This window comes from Crocodylus siamensis, chromosome 1 (genome assembly GCF_052110815.1).
Source record: "Crocodylus siamensis isolate JL-2025a chromosome 1, ASM5211081v1, whole genome shotgun sequence".
Lineage (NCBI taxonomy): Eukaryota > Metazoa > Chordata > Crocodylia > Crocodylidae > Crocodylus > Crocodylus siamensis.
The window spans coordinates 307,991,681-308,013,188 of NC_143395.1; the positions used below are offsets into that span (position 1 = coordinate 307,991,681).

The 21,508-nt window shown below is 44.9% G+C and overlaps 1 protein-coding gene and 1 long non-coding RNA gene across 3 annotated transcripts in view; one reads left to right on the forward strand and one right to left on the reverse strand.

The window, feature by feature from the left end:
- Positions 1-1,855: 1,855 nt before the first annotated feature.
- LOC149874755 (uncharacterized) lies at positions 1,856-13,803 on the reverse strand. The gene is made up of 3 exons (XR_016438517.1): positions 13,735-13,803; positions 2,571-2,674; positions 1,856-1,910 (listed from the first exon to the last, which is right to left on the reverse strand). It is a non-coding gene; the product is annotated as an uncharacterized LOC149874755 (long non-coding RNA).
- Positions 13,163-21,508, forward strand: part of RAB20 (RAB20, member RAS oncogene family) — a 50,869-nt gene continuing 42,523 nt past the window's right edge. Inside the window, exon 1 of one of the 2 annotated variants that reach the window (XM_090022307.1) lies at positions 13,163-13,235. In XM_090022307.1, coding sequence (XP_089878433.1) covers positions 13,181-13,235 — 55 coding nt within the window. In that variant the 5' untranslated portion in view covers positions 13,163-13,180. Of the gene's footprint in view, positions 13,236-13,869; positions 14,165-21,508 lie in introns of those variants that run through there. The other variant, XM_090022300.1, reaches the window with a different exon arrangement.

Genomic DNA, 21,508 nt, shown 5'->3' on the forward strand with positions numbered 1-21,508 from the left:
ATACATAAGATGCTCTAGGTGTTTTAATTAGCTCCAAGAGCTGCTCTAATTAAAGCATCGTCCCACTCCTGGAGCATGTGTATAAATGCTTGGAGGGACTAGATTTAATGTGCACTCACTAAAGCATGTTAATGCATGTGTAGATACACCCATGTATGAAGTAAAATTCTTGTAATAGAAAACACTAATGCCACTGTCGTGTTTTTTTTAATTTTGCTTTAGAAACGAGTCTACAGCAGAACCTGAAAATGTGTTCTCATCTGATGGCTAAGCCTACTAGTTTGAACCTCCTCCAAAGCCTTGCCAAACCTTCTTATATTTGCATTATTTCAGTCATGCTTAGAGGAGAAATGTCTCCCACCAGAAAAATCAGTTGAACCTCCTTGTACACACAGTTGAAAGACTGTTGCACACCCCACTAAGTCAAGTCTGCCTCTCCAGAAGCATTCTGCATGTCCTTCAGAGACCATTAAAATTTGTACTTTCACAAGGCAAGCTCTGAGTGGCTGTAGTGTGACTCACAAATGGAAACATACCACTGTCCCAAGCTCTAAGTCACACTGACCAGTTTATATTTTGAAGATTCTAAGGTTATCTTTGTACTGAAAAGGCAAATAAGTGCCTGGCATTTACAGGGTTGTAAATCAGGGACCACATAAGCACAGATATCACATCTTGCAAAAATAGACACCGATTCTCTGAAGGAATGACAATAGAGTATCACATAGGATTTTTCCTTTCCTCTAGGATGGCTTCAGATATGGCCAGTCTAGTGACATTCTTAGGAATATGCCAAAGATTAATTCCTAACTGGACTCTGTCCTGCTCCTCACATTAATCTGTATCAATCAGCAGTGACCCTTTTTTGGCTCATAAGGAACAACATGAATAAGACTGCTTTCACAGGAATTTTCCCAGCTGAAAGAAGGGAAGCTACAGTTTAGAGCCCTGAGACCTGATTGAAGCATTGAAGTAAACACTGATTTTGAAAGAGTTTTTGACAGGAAAATCTCCAAGTGATGGTTGCAGTAGGGAAGTATGTATAAGTGCCATATACCATACACTGAAACTGTAAAGCTACTGGCGAACTGCATGTTTCCATACTAGAATGTGGACCTGCTGCTGCTACCAATTACGCTAAAGATTCCCAGCCCTGCTACTAACTTCTGTGAAGTAAAGGGTTACTCTGGTTAAGGGATGATTTCCCTCCTCCCCCCCTCCCAATTTTTAAGTTTTTGAAAAACTCTAGGAAACAATGTATAAAAATCTCCCCTTGATAGTCATTCTGAAGCTGTAAAACACTTAAATGTTAGGAAGTACCATAATGTAAGTTGCTTTTATGATACAGTCTTCAATTACATGAACACTTACTATTTTATTCTCAGAACCTCCTTCAACATATCGAATAGAAGGTCCTCTGGGAACAAATCAGAGTTCTGCAGGGGGTTGGCTTAGATGATCTCCTGAGGTCCCTTCCAACCCTAATTTTCTACAGTTCTATGACTGAGACCCTGCCTCATTTATCACAGTAGATGCAAAGACTGTGATGAAGGCGCTAAATAAATGATACCCAAAAAAGAGCGTAAATCTATCCCTACTTCTGCCTCTGCCCTCTGTGATGCTCACTGTCATGTAATCTAATGTTTTTGCAGGTGGACACTATTACTCATACTCATCTTCTGGGCACCCGGATGAGACACCTAGGGTCTACTTTGCAGACCTGTGGAGCACTCAAAACTGCTATTGAGGTCAGGGAGGCTCTGCTCTGTACACATTAACTCATGTAACACATGATATGCTATACAATGCCAAGTATTCAGAGAAATCAGACTGTAGGCTACACTGTGAAGTAGTTCATACTTTAATTTAATGAGGATCATCCATTATCTGCACTGAATGAGGCAAAAGCCCTGTAGGAAAAAAACCAGTACATAACTGACAACAGAACTGCAGAACAAACTCAAAAGAAGAACAAGGATTAACTCTTGTTTTTTAGCTGCAGAAACTCTGCTAGTCTGTAAGGTTTTATGCAGAGGGGAGGTCCTGCATGATGCTTGTATATCTAGATTATGGTGGCCATGTGTTGAATGGGTCAGGTTTGCTTAAACTTTATGGCTTTTCAGAGTGTGCTGTGACAGCATTATAATAATTATGGCTATTTGGGGGTTGGTAAGTGAGAATACTTCTGTTTAGTGGTTTATGAATTTGTGCATGTATGTATTCTAATTTAGAAAAATCTTTTTTCAACAGGTCCATGATGATGGATTCCTGGGACACAGTACAGTCCCAAACTGGGTATTAAACTTAGCAGTTTTCAGTAAGCATAGCTGTGGCTAACAGTTTTTTTTACTAGTACAGGAAGAGCTTTGGTTTATTCAAAGCCTATTGAAAACCAGAGGAAGCCAACTGGTATTCTAACGTTAATACTCCGAAATGCATTAGGACAGTCCAGGAGAAATGGTAGAGGAGAATTGTGGACATGCACTATTGGCTTAAATGTCAACTGCTATCCAGAGAGGGACAGGATACTTAGAAGGATACTTTTGGAAACAACTGGTGTATTGGCTTACATATTGGAGGTTTGATAGTGAAGTTCTGCAGTGCTTTGGAAGTCTTCCAGATGCAGTATTGCTAATTTTCACAATATTTTCATTGCGTTTTCAAAGCCCAACTCCTGAAATGAAGCAACTGTGTAAATGTTCATTTTTTAAAATAAAAATGGAAACATTTGTTCTTAATTGTGGTTAAGAAAGCTTGAAAATGTGTTAGAGGTGTCACCTAAAGATTGAGATTCTGAAACTAGACGGCAAATACGAAGAAACACAAATATTTATTTTATTTAAATGTGTGATTTTTTTTTAAAGTTGATCTAATATTTTTTTTATCACTTCAGGTTGCCATAATGCAGATAAAAGATGCTATATATAAATGTAAGATCCATACTGAAAGTACAGTGCTTTGAGTATCCCTATAATAATAAAACGTTGTCTGCAACCCCATATTTCAAGGGACCAAGAAAACACCTGAAAAAAGAAAATAAAATTTATGTGCAACTCATGTGCAGCCATTATGTTCACACATTCTCTTTTTCCCTCAATACTTCTTTAACATTATTTGGTTGTGTTAATCAAAAAGAATAAGAAAACATATGTATGAAACAATACAACAAAAGGCATTTTGGGGGTGCAAGCTGTGACCATCAGCATAAATATCTTGATGACTTCTCTCAAAGGAACTGTCCATTAGGTTTTACTCAGGAGGAGGATAGAGTTGTCTTATGCTATCTGTTCATTTTTAAATAGACTTACATCTTCAAGGGGAAGTTCCTTTTACAGTTTTTCTTTTTGTGTTATTAGATAGTTGTAGCATGGCAATCAGGTGGCAAAAAGGACATGCCTAGGATGAGGTGTCTTTTCAATCACAGATAAAGAAAAAAATATTTTACTTGGTTTGATTGTGCCAATAAGCTTCTTAGCTGTATATACTGACACCTGTTACATATTATTCAATCTTACATTCTTTGAATCAGAATAAATGTTTTTATTGCAAAATGATTGTGCCATGTACCTCATTTGGCTTTGCTCCGATTCTCTTATTAAATTGACTGTTAAATTATTACGGATAAGCTTTTGAATTTTTTTTTGGCAGCAATATGTTTGTTTTTTCTTTAAATACTTGTTGCCAGATTTTTTTAAAGGTGCCAATATCTTCACAGCACTACAAGCAATCTATTCAGAACAATACAGGTGGCACTTAGAGAAGACCAGGAAAAAGTGCCAGGATGTATAGATCTATTCCCAGGATGAATGGGAAGAGAGAATCTGTAACTTTATCATAAAAAATATTTTTAGATAAATATTTTCAAGTGAGTCCTCTCTTCCTGTCTCTCTTCTCTTTCCTCTCTTCTCTCTCATAAGCACTTTTTGCTTGGAAACCACCTCCAGAATACACCCCGACACAGGTGCCCGTGCACACAAAACACATACCAAAAAGAACCCCCCCCAACTTTGAAGATTCCCAACAAAATAAAACACCCTCAATATAAGAAAAACTTTATAAGGCATATCTTTTGAGTTATTACATAGTAATAGAAGTTACACTGAAGTCAAACAAAAACAAACAACAGAAACCTGTTTGCACATATTTTGAAACAAATTCAAAAGTATCATCATTGATTTGTTCCACTCTTAGGCCTTGGCTAGGGACAGAAATTACACATAATCCAGTTTAAATGATCAGAAACTGGTTTAAACCTGTAACAGAACAGAAGTTCAATGCATACAAACTGCTTTCAAAGGCTAGGGACAGACATTCAAAAAGCCTGAGCCTGAATTGCAGGTTAGTCTAACCTGGTTAGGCTAAATTAGTTTTGTAACTGGACAGACATCCCAGAAATGCAGGCACATGCCTGCAGTGACTCAGATTGGGGGTGCTAGAGCAGCCCTCCCTTCCTTTCACAGCATGGAGCTGAGGGGGGCATGGCCAGGATCCAGCAGGAGCTCTGACTAGCCCAGCAGGGAATGACATGAATGATGTGGCTTGGAGCAATCCCAGCTGGGTTATGAGAGACTACAGGGCTCTGGGAGCAGGAGTTTAGGGGGTTGGGGACACAGGTGGCCTTTTCTTCACTCCTCCTAGTTGTGGGTCATGGGCTGAGGAGGGAGAGACAGGTTGAGGTAGTCAACCAGAGACTGTGGTGCTGGTGTCATTGTGAAGGCTTTGGCTTCCATGATCACAGGCTGGTCTTTGGTGAGGGAGGCAGTGGGCCACTGGGAAGAGATGGCTTCCACCTCATTCCGCTGGGGAGGAGGCTCTTCTCAGCCACACTGGCTGACCTGCTCAACCAGGCTTTAAACTGAGCCCACTGGGGGATGGGGGGAGTACTCCCACTGCAAGCCCACTGGGCAGCTTTTGTAAACCCAGCAGGCTAAGGCACTCAAGGGAACCCACCCCTACCCTAGCCCCAGAGCGATCTGTAGGGAAGGCAAGGGCCCCCAATGAGACACTTGCCTGTACACCAATGCCAGGAGCTTGAGGAATGAACAGGAGGAACTGGTCGTCCTGCTAAACAAAAAGGATTATGATCTCATAGGGATAACAGAGACCTTGTGGGATTCCACCTATGACTAGGCCACAGGTATAGATGGCTATACCTTGTACAGGAGAGATCGTGTGGAAAAAAGGGGCAAGCTGACACTGGCACCCAGGGGGATGACTGGAGACTCTCTGGGTCAAAATTCATGGCGAACAAGGCACAGGGGCCACAATGGTGGGGGTCTACTACAGACTTCCTAGCAAGAATCAAGAGCTTGACCTGGAATTCGCTGTGGCTGCATGCTCCCAGTGCATGGTTGCCATGGGAGATTTCAACTACCCTGACAGCTTGCGGGAAGTGCACTTGGCCACATCCAAATGGTCACAAAGCTTCCTCATGTGCATGGATGACCTGTATCTGACTCAAGAAGCTTATGAATGGATGAGAGGCAAAGGGCTGCTCAACCTGGTACTGGCAACAGGGGATGAATTAATCAGTGACCTAATGATCGAAGGGAAGCTGGGAGACAGTGACCATGGGCTGATTATCTTCATCATCTGTCGTAAAGCTGGCAAGTCAGTCAGCAAAGCAGAAGTCTCGACTTCAGGCAAGCTGACTTTGACAAGCTCAGGAGGCCTGTTGGTGAGGCTGTAAGGGACCACGACCCAAAGGGGAGGGGAGTTCAGGAAGAGTGGTTGCTCTTCAAGGAAGCGATCCTGCAAGCTCAAGTAATGTCTATCCCATCTCGGAGGAAAGGCAGCAAAAGGGCACAGCAGCTCCCCTGGCTCTGCAGGGAACTAGTGGACCTCCTGTGTCTAAAAAGAAAGACCTATAAAGGATGGGAGGCTGGATCCACCCCAAAGGAGGAGTACTCCGCACTGGCCAACTGTGTAGGTCCCTTCCAGCCCTAATGTCTATGAATCTATGAATTGATAACAGTGTTTATCACCCAATTAAGAAAACAACAGAGGGACATTATTAGCTACTTGTTGATTCTGCCTGTTGATTCAGCACAGGCTGTAGCCAGCATGTGGTCTGTTAGCTAATACACAGACACCTCCTCAGCAAGGCAGAGAGAAGGGAAAAATTCCTGCTTAGCAGGGAATGGTGAGGAGAGGGTGAAAGCAGTCCGCAGTCTCTGGAGTTCCAGCTAGGTAGCAGAGGGGATGGACCAGCCCTGCTGTAGAACAGCGAGCCCCACCCAGCCAGAGAGCATGCCCAGATGCTGGGGGTATCTTGTTTATCTTAAACCAGCAAGGGGTCTGGGACAGACATTGCATAAACTGGTTTGAGCCAAATCAGTTAAGTCTGATACTACATTCAGCCAGGTTTATCTCAAGCCGGTTTCAGCCATTTTCAAACTGGTTTATGTGAACTGAACATCTGTTCTGTTACAGGTTTAAACCAACTTCTGATCACTTAAACCAGCTTGTGTAATGTCTGTCTCTAGCCAAAATGACCCATACCTGGGGGTCTTTAAGACAAGGCTAGACAAACACCTTGCTGGGGTCATTTGACCCCAGTACTCTTTCCTGCCAAGGCAGGAGGTTGGACTTGATGATCTGCTCAGGTCCCTTCCAGCCCTACTAACTATGAAACTATAAAATAAGCCTGGTTGGGTGTAGTATCAGATTTAACTGATTTAGGTCAAATTGGTTTATGGAATCCTGTCCCAGATCCCTTCCTGGTTCAAGTTAACTCACAGTCCACCAGCATTCCAGGATGCCTTGCAGCCCTGAGCTATGCTGCCTACTCTAGTGGAGCAGGGACTGCCTCACTTTCTGCTCCTTAGCCTGCTTCCTGCCTACGTCCGTCATCCCATAGGGACAGGATGGGAGGCAGAGCCCCAACCATGGGTGACTAGTGTCTCCTGTTCCTGGAGGGGCACCAGCAGCCGATCGCTGACCAGGGGTGGGAGAGGGTCCCCCAGCAGCCGATCAGAAATGTTGACAGCAAACCCAGAAGTGCTGCTGGTGCTTCTCTTGGCACCCCCACATTCTCAGTGGGGCACCAGCCATTGCCCCCCACTCCTAGGCCAGTGGCAACCAAACTCGGGGGGGCACATGCCCCCCCGTGTGCCCTGTATGCATTGCCTATGGCCCCAGCTCCACCTAGCCAGGGTCTACACAACACATGTGGGGAAGGAAAGCCCCTGTGGTGCAGGCTTTTCAGACCCTGTCAGCCCTCTCCTCTTTCTCACTTGGTGGGTACTTTAGCAGCTGCCACAGAAGGGAGGGAAGAGTCCTCCAGGCTGGCTGCCTGTCCATGCAGCCTAGCTTGGGGCCACTGGGGAGTCCCTGCCTTGTAGGGGCTTCCCCCCACTCCAGCCCAGGGCCCCCAGCCCAGAGGCAGCCCCAGGGAGCTGAGGGGACTCTTCACCTCCAGAATGGCCCCTGTGAGTTTCAGGCAGATTCAGGGAGCAGAGTGAAATTCTCCTGTTCCTCCACACACAGTTTTGCCTCCAGTGCTGTGAGTCTGAAGAAAAACTAATGCAGGGGACCAGAGGGATTCCCTCCTCTGCCTGAGCTATCCCCGAGACTCACAGCAATTAAGGCAAGAGATTGGGGTTGGGGAGGGGAAAAATTCCCCTCTGCTCCCTGGGGCTGCTCTGGGCTGGGGTAGGGGGAAGCCCCCCAAGGCAGGGGCTCACCAGTACCCCCATGCTGCATGGGCAGGCACCCCACCTGGGGGACTTCTTTTCCTTCCTTCCTGTGGTAGCTACTGAAGCAATCAGCAGCTGGGAACAGAGAGGAGGTGAATCCCCCTGGCTCCCTAGGGCTGCCTGGGCTGCGGACCCCAGGCTGGGAGAAACCCCTAAGGGGGTGGCTTCCCCAAGGTGGGCCATCACCTGGACAGGGGCTCCTTAACCCCCTGTGGGGGGACGGCAGGGGTTTGGGGACACTTGGCAGAGCTGGCAATGGCCAGAACGCTGGGAGATGTGCACTAGCACCCCCTGCCTACTGGCCTGGGTCTGTGCAGGCCTCCCCCTGCCTTTCCCAATTGAAAACTGAACATTGGTTCAGTTGGTTATCGGTTCAACCTATGCAGCTGAGAGGAAGCTGCTTGGATTGAATCGATTCAGCCTCAGGCTTTTTGAGCCAGAATGATCAGCTCCTTCTTCACCTCAGCTAATCATAACATGCAAAGTGTTTCCTGCCACTCCCAACTGGATCTTTTTTAATGTAGATTTGCTATACCTAAAACTAGTGTTTCTCCCCCACAAACAACTTAACAATTGGGATAGGCCATCCAGAGACAGGTTTATCTTGGGTAAACATGCAGTTACCTTCACTTCTCCTTCAGCTTTCCAAATTAGGTCTGGTTAATTTTTTACAGCTTCGATTTTGCCTACACAGACTACAGTAACAAATTGATTGTATTGCTCCACACCCATTTCTTCCAGTTTACCTGAAGCAGCCACATCCATTTCAACCTCATTCTGCTTCATGAACTGGACTCCTCCACGGGAGATTAAAGTTCTAGATATTTCCTTGTTCCTTCATCTTTTTTTAATCATTGAACATCCTGCATCTTCCTTGAAATCTAAAAGCCAGCACCAATGATTGGTACAAAACCGGAAGCTTTTAAATTGACTTCCTGCCCCTGGGGCAGGGGGCTGGACTCGATGACCTTCCGAGGTCCCTTCCAGCCTTAACGTCTATGAAATTCAGCATAGTCAAGGTCTCTCTGGAAGATTCAACTCTCTCTTTTTATAAGTGTTTCTGCACTTAAGTCTAGAAAGGTCATAATGTTTTCTCCTTCAACTTTTCTTCAGTTTTCTGTCTTCTCTAAAAAATTATTTTTGTTGGTATTTGAGAAATTTTATTTTGATAGCTCTGGGAAGGTCACTTTCTGTGGTCTTTGCCTTAAAGCCCTCTGTGCACATTCTGTTTCTGGACGGTTGGATGAGGAGAAAAATTTAGTTTGGTTTTAATGAATTTCTGGATTAATTTTATACAGTTGTCTTCTTCAACCCCATCCCTGAGCCCCAGGGAGGGTAAATTATCCCTCTGGTGCCTATTTTCCAGATCTTCAACCTTATCAGAGATGAATTTATACTTTATTTTTCACCAGGGAGAGTTCTCTCTGTTGCGGTGATTTTCTGGGTCAGAGATTCTGGCTTCTGCAATTTGTATTTTAGACTGCCAGACATAAATCTTGTCCTTGATTTCCTTATTTTGTCACATAACATCAGATAGTATTTGATGGACATGCGTCAGTGTTGGGTAAAAGCATAAGGTGGATAATGAACCTCATCTTCTGCAGTCAGTGAGAATTATGTTCTTAGCAGTCTGCAGTATTGAATCTTTGGGTTACCTGAGGGATGCTTGTATACATAACTGTTCTCATAAGACCTTCCTCTTCTACACGGTTACCTGTTACCTCTGCTTTCATGGGTTCTCACAAAGAGCTGTTACAAATATTTTAATTCAAAACCCCAGGGGCATAGCTGGGCAAGTTCGTATGTATGGTAGAGCTGGCTCCTGCCAGACTGATTGCAGTAGGGTCAACTGCTGCTGCAGTAGTTGTTAATGTTGTGGCACCCTCCCTACAAAGAGGGTGCCTGGGCTGTTGTTTCCCCTCAATTATGCTACTACACAGTCCTTCCCAACCCTAATCTTAATGCTTTATGGCCAGTAATCATGCAGGAGGGAAGCTGGCTTGAAATGGCAGTATTGGCCAGAGGGTGCAAAATAATCTAAAATCTTGCACCACTGGCTGAAACAGAGCCTGTAAAGCTACAGTTTCTAGCTATAGGCTCTAGCTGAACTGGATATTGGGTAATATACTATGGCAAATTCTTGGTACAAGGTAATGGTTGGCATGATGCATAAGAAGTATTTGAAGACAGCTGATAAGAGGTGACTTACAGAAACCATTCACCATCACAACAATTTGTTGATATCATTTTCAGGAAATCCCCAAATCTTGCCAGACTTGCTCTGTGGGGATTTCATCACCTGTGGATCTGGCTTTTGTATCTAGGCTGCATGTTCTCATCTACATCAGGAAAATGATCATTGCTGACACTGGTTATGACCTACCAGTGTGGTGAAAATTATTCATTTGTATGAATCAAATTTGGAGTACCATTATGGAAAGTGTTAGGTTGAGATCATGTTCTACCAACTATTAATGATGCCTCTCTATTAATGTAGGAAATAGTTTTGTCACATCCACACATTAGCAGTTGAGCTGTGGTCAAGGGGAGTCCCACCATTAACAACAGGTCAGTAGCGAGTCATTTCTTACTGTAAATGGACCCTTTGTCTTTTGAAAAGACAGAATGAAAACACATAATCCTAACAAAGAATTCAAATTCTCAGCCTAGACCTTGTTTACATTGGTTCTCTCATGTACTAAGAAATACACAGGCTGCCTTTCGGAACAGCTGATTCATTTGTCATGGTGTAGTCATACTAATCCATTCCTTGCTCAAAGTTCTGGCTGACACCTAGATGGCACATCAGCTAACATGGTATAGTAATTACTGTAGCCAACAGTATACAAGATAGTGAAGGGTCTGGCAGTGTATCCAGTTACTTATGACTTGATTAGCTTGAAGGCCCAGGCACTCATTTACAGCTGGCAGGTGGAGGGTGGGGAAGACAGCCTTTGCCATGCATCCAGAGCAAGGCTCTACCTCATACCACCAGATTTGTAGCAAGATCCCTTGACTGCCCTCCCACTGCACCCCTTCCTCCATCATCGGTACAATTTTTGTAGCCAATGGCCTTGCCATGCTTTCCTTGTAAGAAAACAGGGATGGAGAGATTAATCATACCAAAATGATACACCAGATCCTCAGCTTAATATAAGTAGCTCTGTGGCGGGCCAGTAGGGGGTGCTCCTGCATCGAGCTACCCACCTCACTGGACCTGACCACCTTCTAGGCTCTGAGTGCCTCCCTGGGGGTGCCTCACGTTTGGCCGACCCCCTTCCTGGAGCACACCCACTAGCTTGGGGGTTCCACTGCCATCACCCAGGGCTGGGCTTGATTCTGGCTCTGTGCACCCTGGGAAACAGGTCTAGTAGCCCTCGAGGGTACTTGATTCACTTCAAGAACTTGGGATGCTTCCCTCAGTTAGAAGCACAAGTAGTGATCTCCATTAGTTAGCTGAACCAAGGGGACCCCAAGGCATAATCTAGACCCACTCCCAATAATTCTCTCACACTAGGTACAAAGGAGAACTTTATTGGTTACAAAGGGTAGGGTTAGAGTAGGGTACAGGGTAGAGCAATATCAGAGAACTCCCATAGAGCAAACTTCCCTGGCTGGGTAGCCTTTGGTCACGCATCTGAATTACTGCAAGCTATATATCTCATTAGATCTCAGGTAGCTTACTCACAAGTATCATCCAGAGGCAGGTGGGGATTCCCTCTGGAGGCAAGCAGTTCATTGATCATGAGTTTTGAGAGAGAAAGCAAGTTTCAGATGGTTAGGCTCAGAGAGAGAGAAGAGCTGTTCTCATGGCTGTCACCCCTTCCTCCTGGGCAGTCCTTGACTTATATAGCCCTTGTGACCACATTTACCTGGTCCAATGGAGGCCAGCACCTGTTGGCTGTCAGCCAACCAATATGAAATACATCACTAGTTGCTGGGCAGACTCTAGCCCACCAGGAAGCAAGCACATCACCCAGGTATGTGATACCAGTCAGGTAGGCAGAGGGAGCAGGTTCCCCCACTCCCTCAGGAATGTATCCAGCTCAGTTACCTAAAGAGCTATCTTTAAGGCGTGTATCCCCTGCTGGGCCCACCCTAACTAAACTGTCACAGAGCAGAATTTTTGGGGAGAAATAGAGGTGGCCTTCTACCACAAGCTCCATTGGCTGAAATGGTGCTAAAAAGTGTGTTAGACCCAGCTGAGGTCTGTCTAAAGAACTGTGTTCTCCAAGCAGCAAATCTAGACACTTTCAGTCTAGGAGTAACACAAAAATGTAACACCTTCAGTCAGGTGAAAGACTTGCTTTAAACTGACATACACTAGTCCTCTGAGAAAATTTTAGGTTTCCTTAGTTTTTACAGTAAAAATGGACCAAAAGCTATGGACAATACCAGCCTGATTCCCAATTTGCCTGATCTAGCCCCTTAATTAAGAGCATGAATGGTAAGCAAAGTTTTTCAATTGTGGGAACAGGAAGGAGATTTCAAAATAGGTTAATTCTTTTTGGAGGCTGTGCACTCTCGCCTCTGTTTACTATTGCCTGAGGTAATTGTACATGAAGTACTTGGAAAGACTTGAAGAGATTCTTGGTTGGAGTAAATCACTGTTTTACTGGTTCATACCCAAGATGACCCAAGATTTCTACTGCTGTAATAGAATTTAGCAACCTCAGCAGGAATTAGGGCCTTGTTGTCTGATACGCGATACAAAGCACATAAACAAAATAATAAAAAGAGTCATAGCATAGAGATGTAGGGCTGGAAGGGACCTTTAGAGCAGTGTTTCTCAACCCATGGGTCATAAGCCAAAAGTAGGTCGCAAGAATATAGGAAAGGGTTGCAAATAAACTTTAAAAATGGATCAACATACTTTAAAAATGGATTCCCCTGCAAGGGGCTGCTTGTCCCCCGCACATACTGAGGGGCTGGGCAGAAGTGGGCTGGGTGTGAGGGGTACCAGGTCAGGACTGGCCATCAATGTTTACAAATAGATCCTGGTACAAAAAAGGTTGAGAGCCACTGCAGTAGAGGTCATCTAGTCCAGGCCCCTGCCTGAGGCATAGATTCATAGATGCTAGGGTCGGAAGGGACCTCAAGAGATCATCGAGTCCGACCCCCTGCATAAGCAGGCAGGCTCATCCCTATCTAAACCAACCTGTACAAACCCATAATCTAACCTCTACATAAATCTACTGCTCAACCTTAACACAATGCAGCCCTAACACCCTACCTAACCTGGCCCAGCTGAAGTGGGGGAACCTGGGCAGCCACTGTCCTGTGCTGCCAGAAGAGGCTCAAGAGAGTCAAGGCTGCACTAGGAGTGGTTAAAAATGAAGACTGCCCTACAGGGAACCTTAATTTCCAATGCAAATCTTATACCTGCTTTCCATCCTGCCCCCTTTTCTCCACAGGGCCCTGCCTCCCTCAGTGTCTTCAGCCCAGCAGGGGTCACCCTTTCTTGCTAAGCCCCTCAGCCCTGCATGTCCCTGGTCTCAAGCCCTGAGCTCTCCTCAACTCCTGTCCCGGAAAAGCAAGGTAAGCGCACCCTTGCCTGGCCTGGGATATGCCTTGGAAGCCCTCAGGCATTGCCAGCTCTGAAATATGAACATATTGTATTGGGAGCTCAAAATGATTGCATTTGCTGAAAAACTAGTATTCAGCAAATGATTACTTTTCAGCAAATAATAATTTGCTGAAAACTGGAAACATATTACTAAGGTGTCGTCGTCTTGATTTTCTGTTCCTCACACTAAGTCCCCAGTGAGCGAGAACTGGGTCATCCACGTCGAAAACCGTCTTTCTTTTGAGGCAAGCAGCCATAAGCAAGTACTAACAACCCACTCACAAGTTAGCGAAGACTCCCTGAGCGTGACGAGGGTTTTGCATGTGCCGCGTCAATTAGCTACCTGGAAAACCGCGGTACATTTTGCAGACAAGGGTCTGGGGGTGAATCCGGTCCCTTTGATTAAAAGAGTCGGCAAACTACTTCTTTGCAAACTTTCCGGCACAGCCGCTGACAAAGGGGTGCTCGTACCTGAAAGCCGGGAACGAACGATTTTGTCCAGCTGTTTTCGCCGGTCTAATAGAAGAGACCAGCTTTCCCCCGAGCGGCCGGGCGGGGGAGGAGCTGGGGCCGGCGGCGGGGCTGGCTCCCTCCTGCGGCCCGGCCGCTTCCTCTTCCGTCCTCCCGCGGCCGCGGCGGCGCAGCCCGGCGCCTGCAAACTTGCAGCGCCCGCGGGGCACGGGCGATGGCGGCGCGGGGCTGAGCGGCTCTGCCCGGGGGCAGCGCAGCATGAAGAAGCCGGACGGGAAGGTGGTGCTGCTGGGGGACATGAACGTGGGCAAAACGTCGCTGCTGCACCGCTACATGGAGCGGCGCTTCCAGGACACGCTCAGCACCGTGGGCGGCGCCTTCTACCTCAAGCAGTGGGGGCCATATCACATCTCCGTCTGGGACACCGCAGGTCCGCCCGGGGGCGCGGGGCGCTCCGCACCGCTACTGCCCCGGCCCTGCGCAGGGCTGCTGGGACAGGGCGGAGGTTACAGGCTGGGATGTAGCTTAACTGGGGGGCGACCTTTGGGGCCTTTCCCCAATGCCCCTCTTTCCCCTGGCCTATCTGCTGCTCCGCTTGCAGCTCCCTGCGCGGTGCCGCCTACCAGGCCCACCGCTGCTTCCTCTCCAACTTGCTGTATGCTCGGTGCTCCCCTGCCCTCTCCGCTACTCTGTTCCCTACTGTAGCCCTTGTCCACAGCCTGCCACGTGGAGGGCTGCCTGCTTCACTTGTGGCACGCACGCAGCAGGCTGGCTTGTCCCCAGTCTAGGAGATGTGTTGTGTTTCAAGTATGTGATAGGCCCCTTGCTACCACGCTCAGTGGGACGCTTCTCCTCCGCTTTGAGTCTGTGACCCGGGTTCTCTCTTCCCATATATCGGGTGCCAAGCACGCTTTTGGCCGATGCTGTAATGTAACTAGTTTGGAGGCAAATGGGAGTCTGAAGCAATCTGTATTTCTGATAGTCCCATGCATGGCGGTTTTTTGGGGGGGCTGGGGGGTTATTGGTTTGGGGTTTTTTTGTTTTTAAAGCACTTACTGCTGATCTTGTCATGGCTTACAACAGATGTTGCAATTGAAGTTGAGGTGCGGGGGGCACATAGAGGGCAACACTTGCTCTACTTCTTCAGTTTGTTCTAGTTCTGATAGTGGTCAAAACCAGTTTTCCCTGTATATGGCTGGATGTTCGTTTGTGGCAGAAACTGGAGAGATCCCAGCACTTGTACTTGGTAAAAAGCTACTAAATTGCTACCTTCTGCAGCGTATTTTCAGGGATCAGATGTATGCAGTGGTCAGAATAATTGGTTTGAAAAAATGACGCAAAGTTGAATATTCAAGGATTTTTTGGGTGATCTCTGTTATTGGACCAAATGTATTGTTGGGAGGGATATCACCCACAAAAATCTGTGCTGCTTGTATTTTTCCTGGACCATCACAGCTACAGCGTCACCCAACACTTAAGTTTTGTAAATGCTGTTCTGTGCCTAGGGCAAAATCAGTGGGGACACCTTCTGTAGGATTTAAGAACTTTTTGACAGGACTGTCACTGAAAGCAGTAAACTGTGCCTTTCTGTGTTTCATTATCAGTGCAATCAGTATTCTGTTCATCTATATAATGATCAAGCACCTCTTGCTAAACTGTGTCTAGACAAGAAAGTGCTGAAAAAATCCTCTGGAAAATAGCTGCTGAAGTGAGTGACACTACTGGATTGTTTTGTTATGCTACATTTGTATTTTATCTGCTGCATAACAGAATACAAAGATCATGATTTCATGCAATAAATAGCTGTATGCAATTTGGGCTTTTTTATTTTCTGCAACTTGTTTTTCTTTTTTAAAGAAGGGAAAAGCAAAGTTAGTTATGAACTAACCAATTAATTGTGGCACTGAAGAGCATTGTAGTGGCAGCGTTGTGAGCCTTTCATAGCAGATAACCAGCAGGTGATTAACAGTCCATTTCAGTAGAAAAATTACAGTTAAATTTGAGTTTCTAATTATTCTTTGCAGTGTGATCCTGCTGCTTCCTGTCTTTCTCTGGATTTACAAGCATGTTATGCATTATTTTTACCCCACATGTTACATTCTGGTCTTCATAGTTGAGGATTGCAAAGAACTTTAAGGATTTCCAAAGGACTCCCACCTCTATACTTCCTAATTTACAGTTAGAATGGCGACTTTTGAGTGACTTAATGCAGTTTTTCTTCTAAGTACTCACCTTTGCAACTCCTAAGTTTCCAGCTGTTCCATAAAAGGACCAGGGCTAGCTTAAATGGTAGCTTAGTTTTTGCAGCACCTAGACTGGAGCCTTAACACTTACCTAGAATCTTCTAGGTTACAAGCTTATTTCTATTTCTGTTTTCTTATCTCAGTATGGTTTCCCCTTATCTCTGTTGGATGAATATCAAGTGAGTTAGTTCACCATGAAGCTGAGTTTAAACCTTTCTCTTGCAGTTTGTTCCATTACCTGCTCTAAAAATCATTTTCCTTATGCTTAACTGATATATTTTCGGAACCAGTACTCTAGGTATTATTTGATTTCTATCTGACTCTTAACCTCCTCACCATAACTGGGCCCCGTGCACTTGTGTTCCTCTTTCTTTTTGGTTGTGTTTTTATAGTAGAGATGTCTCGTATCTGAGTATTTCGCAAATAAGAGCAGGGGTTGAGATGAGTAAGAATCAACAGTAAAAGATAAAATAGAAATAGAAGAGACTGGAGAGAATGACAGCATTTCTTGTAGGATCTCAAAAATTACTACCAACTTTTTTTTTTTTTTCCAATTTGACCTGGGACTGGAAAGAGGCAGTATATTAAACTGTACACTTCTCTGGGGGTCATCAGAAGAGATGAGGGTGTTTAAATAAGTGGGTTATTGCTTCCTAGGTCAATGGAAGCATTAAGATGGGATTTTTCATCCTTGGGTAAAACACGTGGCAGCAGTCTATTCTGAAGGCCAGATAAGCTTGGACCATTGGGCAGTGTTGGACAGAAAGGCATGTAGCTTCTTCGTAGACTTCCCCAGATATGTTTAGCAGCCACATTGTTTTGTGTATCCAGCAACAATGAGGTTCTGGAATATCTGTAATTTGTTTCATTGAAATATTCAGCTTCTTGAAGTATCTTTTTTGCCTTGTCTTTCCTATTTGTAATAACTCTTGCAGTACAGATATCAACAGTAAACTGGTGTAGTAGTATCAACAGTAGTATTGTAATGCCTCCAAACACATAGTACTTGTAATGTTATGTTAGTACTGGTAGTGCATAACACTACAAGAGTTTATGATGAAAATAAAAGTTAATATACAAAGTAGAAAAAATTTAGGAAGAAAAGGGCAAAGAAGAGGTGTAGGATTGCGTATGTGCACATGTGTAATTCTTCTCTCTCAGCAGCATCATTGCTCCTGGCAAAAGTGCAGAATTCAACACTTACCATGCTAATAATTGAGTACAAACAAAACAAAAAAGTCTCCTTTTAGTACAGATATCTCAGCGCTATTTTACGCCATTGGGGAAAAAATAGGGAAGCATTAAAGTATGAAGTGATGGAGTGCTGTGAATTAACTGGTATAACTGATTATCAGGAATGGTTTTCTCTGATTTTAAAAAATCCCCAGTTTTTGGCTTAAAAAAAAGGAACCCCATATCACATTTTTCCATGATTTAAATGAAACACCACTAATATATATAGAGAGATATATAGTGGTGTTTAATTTTAATCAGGGAAAAATGTGGATTTGGGATAACTTTTTTTTTTAAGCTGACAATTGGATTTTTTTTTTAAATTGGAGAAAATCAGGATCCTTGCAGATCATTTTGACTGTAAGATTAAGTGCACATTTCTTCTCTCTTGACTTAATTGCTGGTGTTCTGAGTCACTTTTGCACGTACAGCTGGATGCATATCTGCACACCCTGCAGTGCTTACTAGAGCATGATTTGCTCTGAACGAACCCAGTTTTTATGGTCAGGAAGAGTCCAAACTGCATAACAATCAGCTACTGATAAGAGAAGCCCAAGTCAAACATGGAGCAACACATTAACAGTCTTTTATAGTATTGGCATAGTGTAGTGAACAGTGTTTTGACTTGGACTCTGTAAAAGAAGTTGGGTTTCTCAACTCTCCAGCAAAGGAAGTGAACCTTTTTTTGGTGAAGCAAAATGACAGATTGCACACTGGCTTTTCCATGGAAGTGTCCATTTTACTGATAATTGACAAGTAGCTTAAAAGGCTTAAAATGTTGAAAAAATTTTCAAAACAAAAATTCCAAGAATCAAATGAAAAGTTATTTTTCTTTTCTGCTAAATAGATCCTAGAACTTGTGGCCCAGATTCAGCAATCCATCTCAGTGCCCAATGGCTTTAACTACTTTGCTGAATGGTAGGCTTCAATGCACATACAAGCATTCTGCCCAGTTGGAGATACAAAAACAGGCATGCCCACTGCAGACATGCCAAAAACAGGCATGCCCTTCCTTCCCCAGTTCTTCGGGCTTTTAGCTTCCTATAGAGAGTTCACTCATTCAGTTATGTTCATCTCTCGTGTACATTTCTCTGTGCCTACTTTATAAAGTAGGAAGGCAGAAAGTTGACAAGAGACAGAATGTCCCTTCTCCCCCTGATCCCTTGTAGACTTTCACAGCAAGTAATTTATTTAGTTGAAATGCCATTGCTATGGCAAAAACATTTCTAATTGTTAGACTTGAATTCTCAATGCTAAAATGAAAGCATATAATTCACTGTTTACATTTCATCCCATTAGTTTAAGTATCTTAAGTTAGCACTCTTAAAAAGAAATCTTTGTAATGCACTATATAGCTGGAACTACTCCATAAAAAAGTAAATTTTATACTTCTAAAATATCGTAGTACTTAACAGTAATTATTGGGTTGGGGCCTCATTTTCAAACCAGTTGAGAACAGGCCTTGTTGTGACTTCCTTGGATGTTGTTCAAAGAAATTTATTTAGAGTCAAACAACCAAAATGAGGTCATATACAAAAAGGGTCTCCCATATGTAGACTGTAGTAAGTCTTAAGCTGTTTAATGACACAATAGTACAATGTTACCTTATTTGCTTGACTGTAGTTTTGCTACAAGAAGAACAGGTGAAGGACATGTTCAAGTGAGAACATGTTACAAGGTGTAAACCTTTTTGGAAAACTTAAGTAAAATACAGTATAACCTCATAAATCTGGATATCAAAAATCCAGAATTATCTAAATTCCAGCACTTTCCCCACCACAATGGGACTAGCTGCCGCTCCCTCCCCCGTCCTCCGGGATGCAGAGGGGGAAGCTTGCATGCAGCAGCTGCCACTGCCATCCACCACCCCATGCCGCACCTCTGCATGCAGCCACTGCTCTGGGACCAGCTGCCGCTATCTCCCTCCCCGCTCTGCAACCGGCTGCTGCGCCACTTTCAAACATCCGAAATTTTCAAATTTCCAGCAGGTGCTCGGTCCCAAGCATGACGGGTTTATGAAGTTATACTGTATATGAAACAACCGGAGTAAAGGTTGCAAGATTGCTTTATGTACATCTGATGGTTTCATAATAATGACTAATTTTAGACAAGCTAAAGCTTAGAGGAAATAAAAATAGTCCTATTCATATCAATCAGAGTAGCATCTAATAGGAATGCTTTTACACATTTTTTTTTTTTTAAATCTTATTCAGTAAGTGAGGTTTTTGTATTTTTATATAATATTAGCTAATGAACAGAGTAGAAAAACTATCCATTTTGGAGTTACTGCTCTTTAGTCTTGAACTATAATTCTTAACGAACTGCCCACTTGCAAGTGTAGCTGGTTAGTGCTATTTAGCAACTTAGTTCTTGAAATCTGTGGCACCTATACACCTGCCAGATGTAGTCGTCAACATGTGCTAATTAGCATGCATCATAAATTTCACAGACATCAGGGCTGGAAGGCACCTCGGGAGATCGAGTCCAGCCCCCTGCCCAAAGGGCAGGAAGTCAGCTGGGGTCATAGGATCCCAGCAAGATAAGCATCCAATTTACTCTTGAAGGTGTTCAATGTAGGTGCTTGAACCACCTCCGCTGGCAGACTGTTCCAGACCTTGGGGGCTCGGACAGTAAAGAAATTCTTCCTTATGTCCAGCCTGAAACGGTCTTGCAGGAGTTTGTGACCGTTCGACCTAGTCATCCCTTGGGGCGCTCTGGTGAAGAAACGTTCTCCCAGATTCTGGTGGTCACCCTTGATAAACTTATAGGTGGCCATCAGATCACCCCTGAGCCTGCGCTTTTCCAGGCTAAAGAGTCCCATGCCTCTCAGCTTATCATCATAAGATCTGTTTTCCTGACCTCTGATCATGCGCGTGGCTCTCCTCTGGACTCTCTCAAGCTTCTCCACATCCTTTTTGAATTGTGGAGCCCAAAACTGGACGGAGTACTCCAGCTGCAGCCTCACCAAGGCTGAGTACAAGGGGAGAATGACGTCCCGGGATTTGCTCGAGAAGCATCTATGGATGCAAGCCAGCATTTTGGTCGCTTTACTAGCCGCAGCATCGCATTGGAGGCTCATGTTCATCTTGTGGTCAATGATGACCCCCAAGTCTCTTTCTTCTGTAGTGCTATCCAACGTAGCACTGCCGAGCCTATAAGGAAGCTGCAGGTTCTTCCTCCCAAGGTGGAGAACCTTGCATTTTTCGGTGTTAAACACCATGAGGTTCTTGTCTGCCCATTTGCTGAGCTTGTCCAGGTCAGCCTGGATCACCCGCCTATCTTCTGGCGTGGATGCTTTGCCCCAAAGTTTGGTGTCATCGGCGAACTTGGCCAGTCCACTCCTGACTCCAATGCCCACATCGTTAATGAAGGTGTTGAACAATATGGGTCCCAGGACAGAGCCTTGAGGGACCCCACTGGTCACAGGGCACCATGATGAGTGACTGCCATCAATTACAACCCTCTGGGTCTGACCACGAAGCCAATTTCCCAGCCAGCGGATCGTGGTGGAGCCAAGGCCACAACTGGCCAGTTTGGCCAAGAGGTGATCATGGGCTACCAGATCAAAAGCTTTTTTGAAGTCAAGATATATGACATCAATCTCTTCTCCCTTGTCCAGGTGATGGGTCACCCGGTCATAGAAGGAAATGAGATTGGTCAAACAAGACCTACCCGCAACAAACCCGTGCTGACTATCCCTTTAGAATGTTAGCCTGGGCCAGTCCCTCAAGGATGGCCTCCTTAATAAACTTTTCTAAGATCTTCCCCAGGATAGAAGTCAGGCTAATGGGCCTGTAGTTAGCCGGATCCACTCTCCTCCCTTTCTTGAAGATCGGCACCACATTGGCCTTCTTCCAGTCTTTGGGCACTACACCAGAGGGCCAGGAGTTTTCAAAGATCCATGCCAGGGGCTGGGCTATGACGCTCGCCAGCTCCTTGAGTACCCTGGGGTGCAGATTGTCAGGGCCAGCTGACTTGAAGGTATCCAGCTTCTCAAGGTGTTCCTTCACGAGGTCAGCATTTATGGAGGGTAGGGGATCCCCATCACCCGGATCTCCCTGTCCCATAGCAGGCATGGGCGTCCCATGGGACTGATGAAAGACTGACGCAAAGTACCTATTTAATAGGTTGGCTTTTTCCTGGGCGTCAGTTGCCCCATCTGGTTTAGCAGGGATCCAACATTGCCCTTACTTTTCCTCCGGCTCCCCACATAGCTGAAAAAGGACTTTTTGTTGTCCTTGATGCTTGAAGCTAGTTGGAGTTCAGTTGCAGCCTTGGCTTTCCTGGTTTGCTCCCTG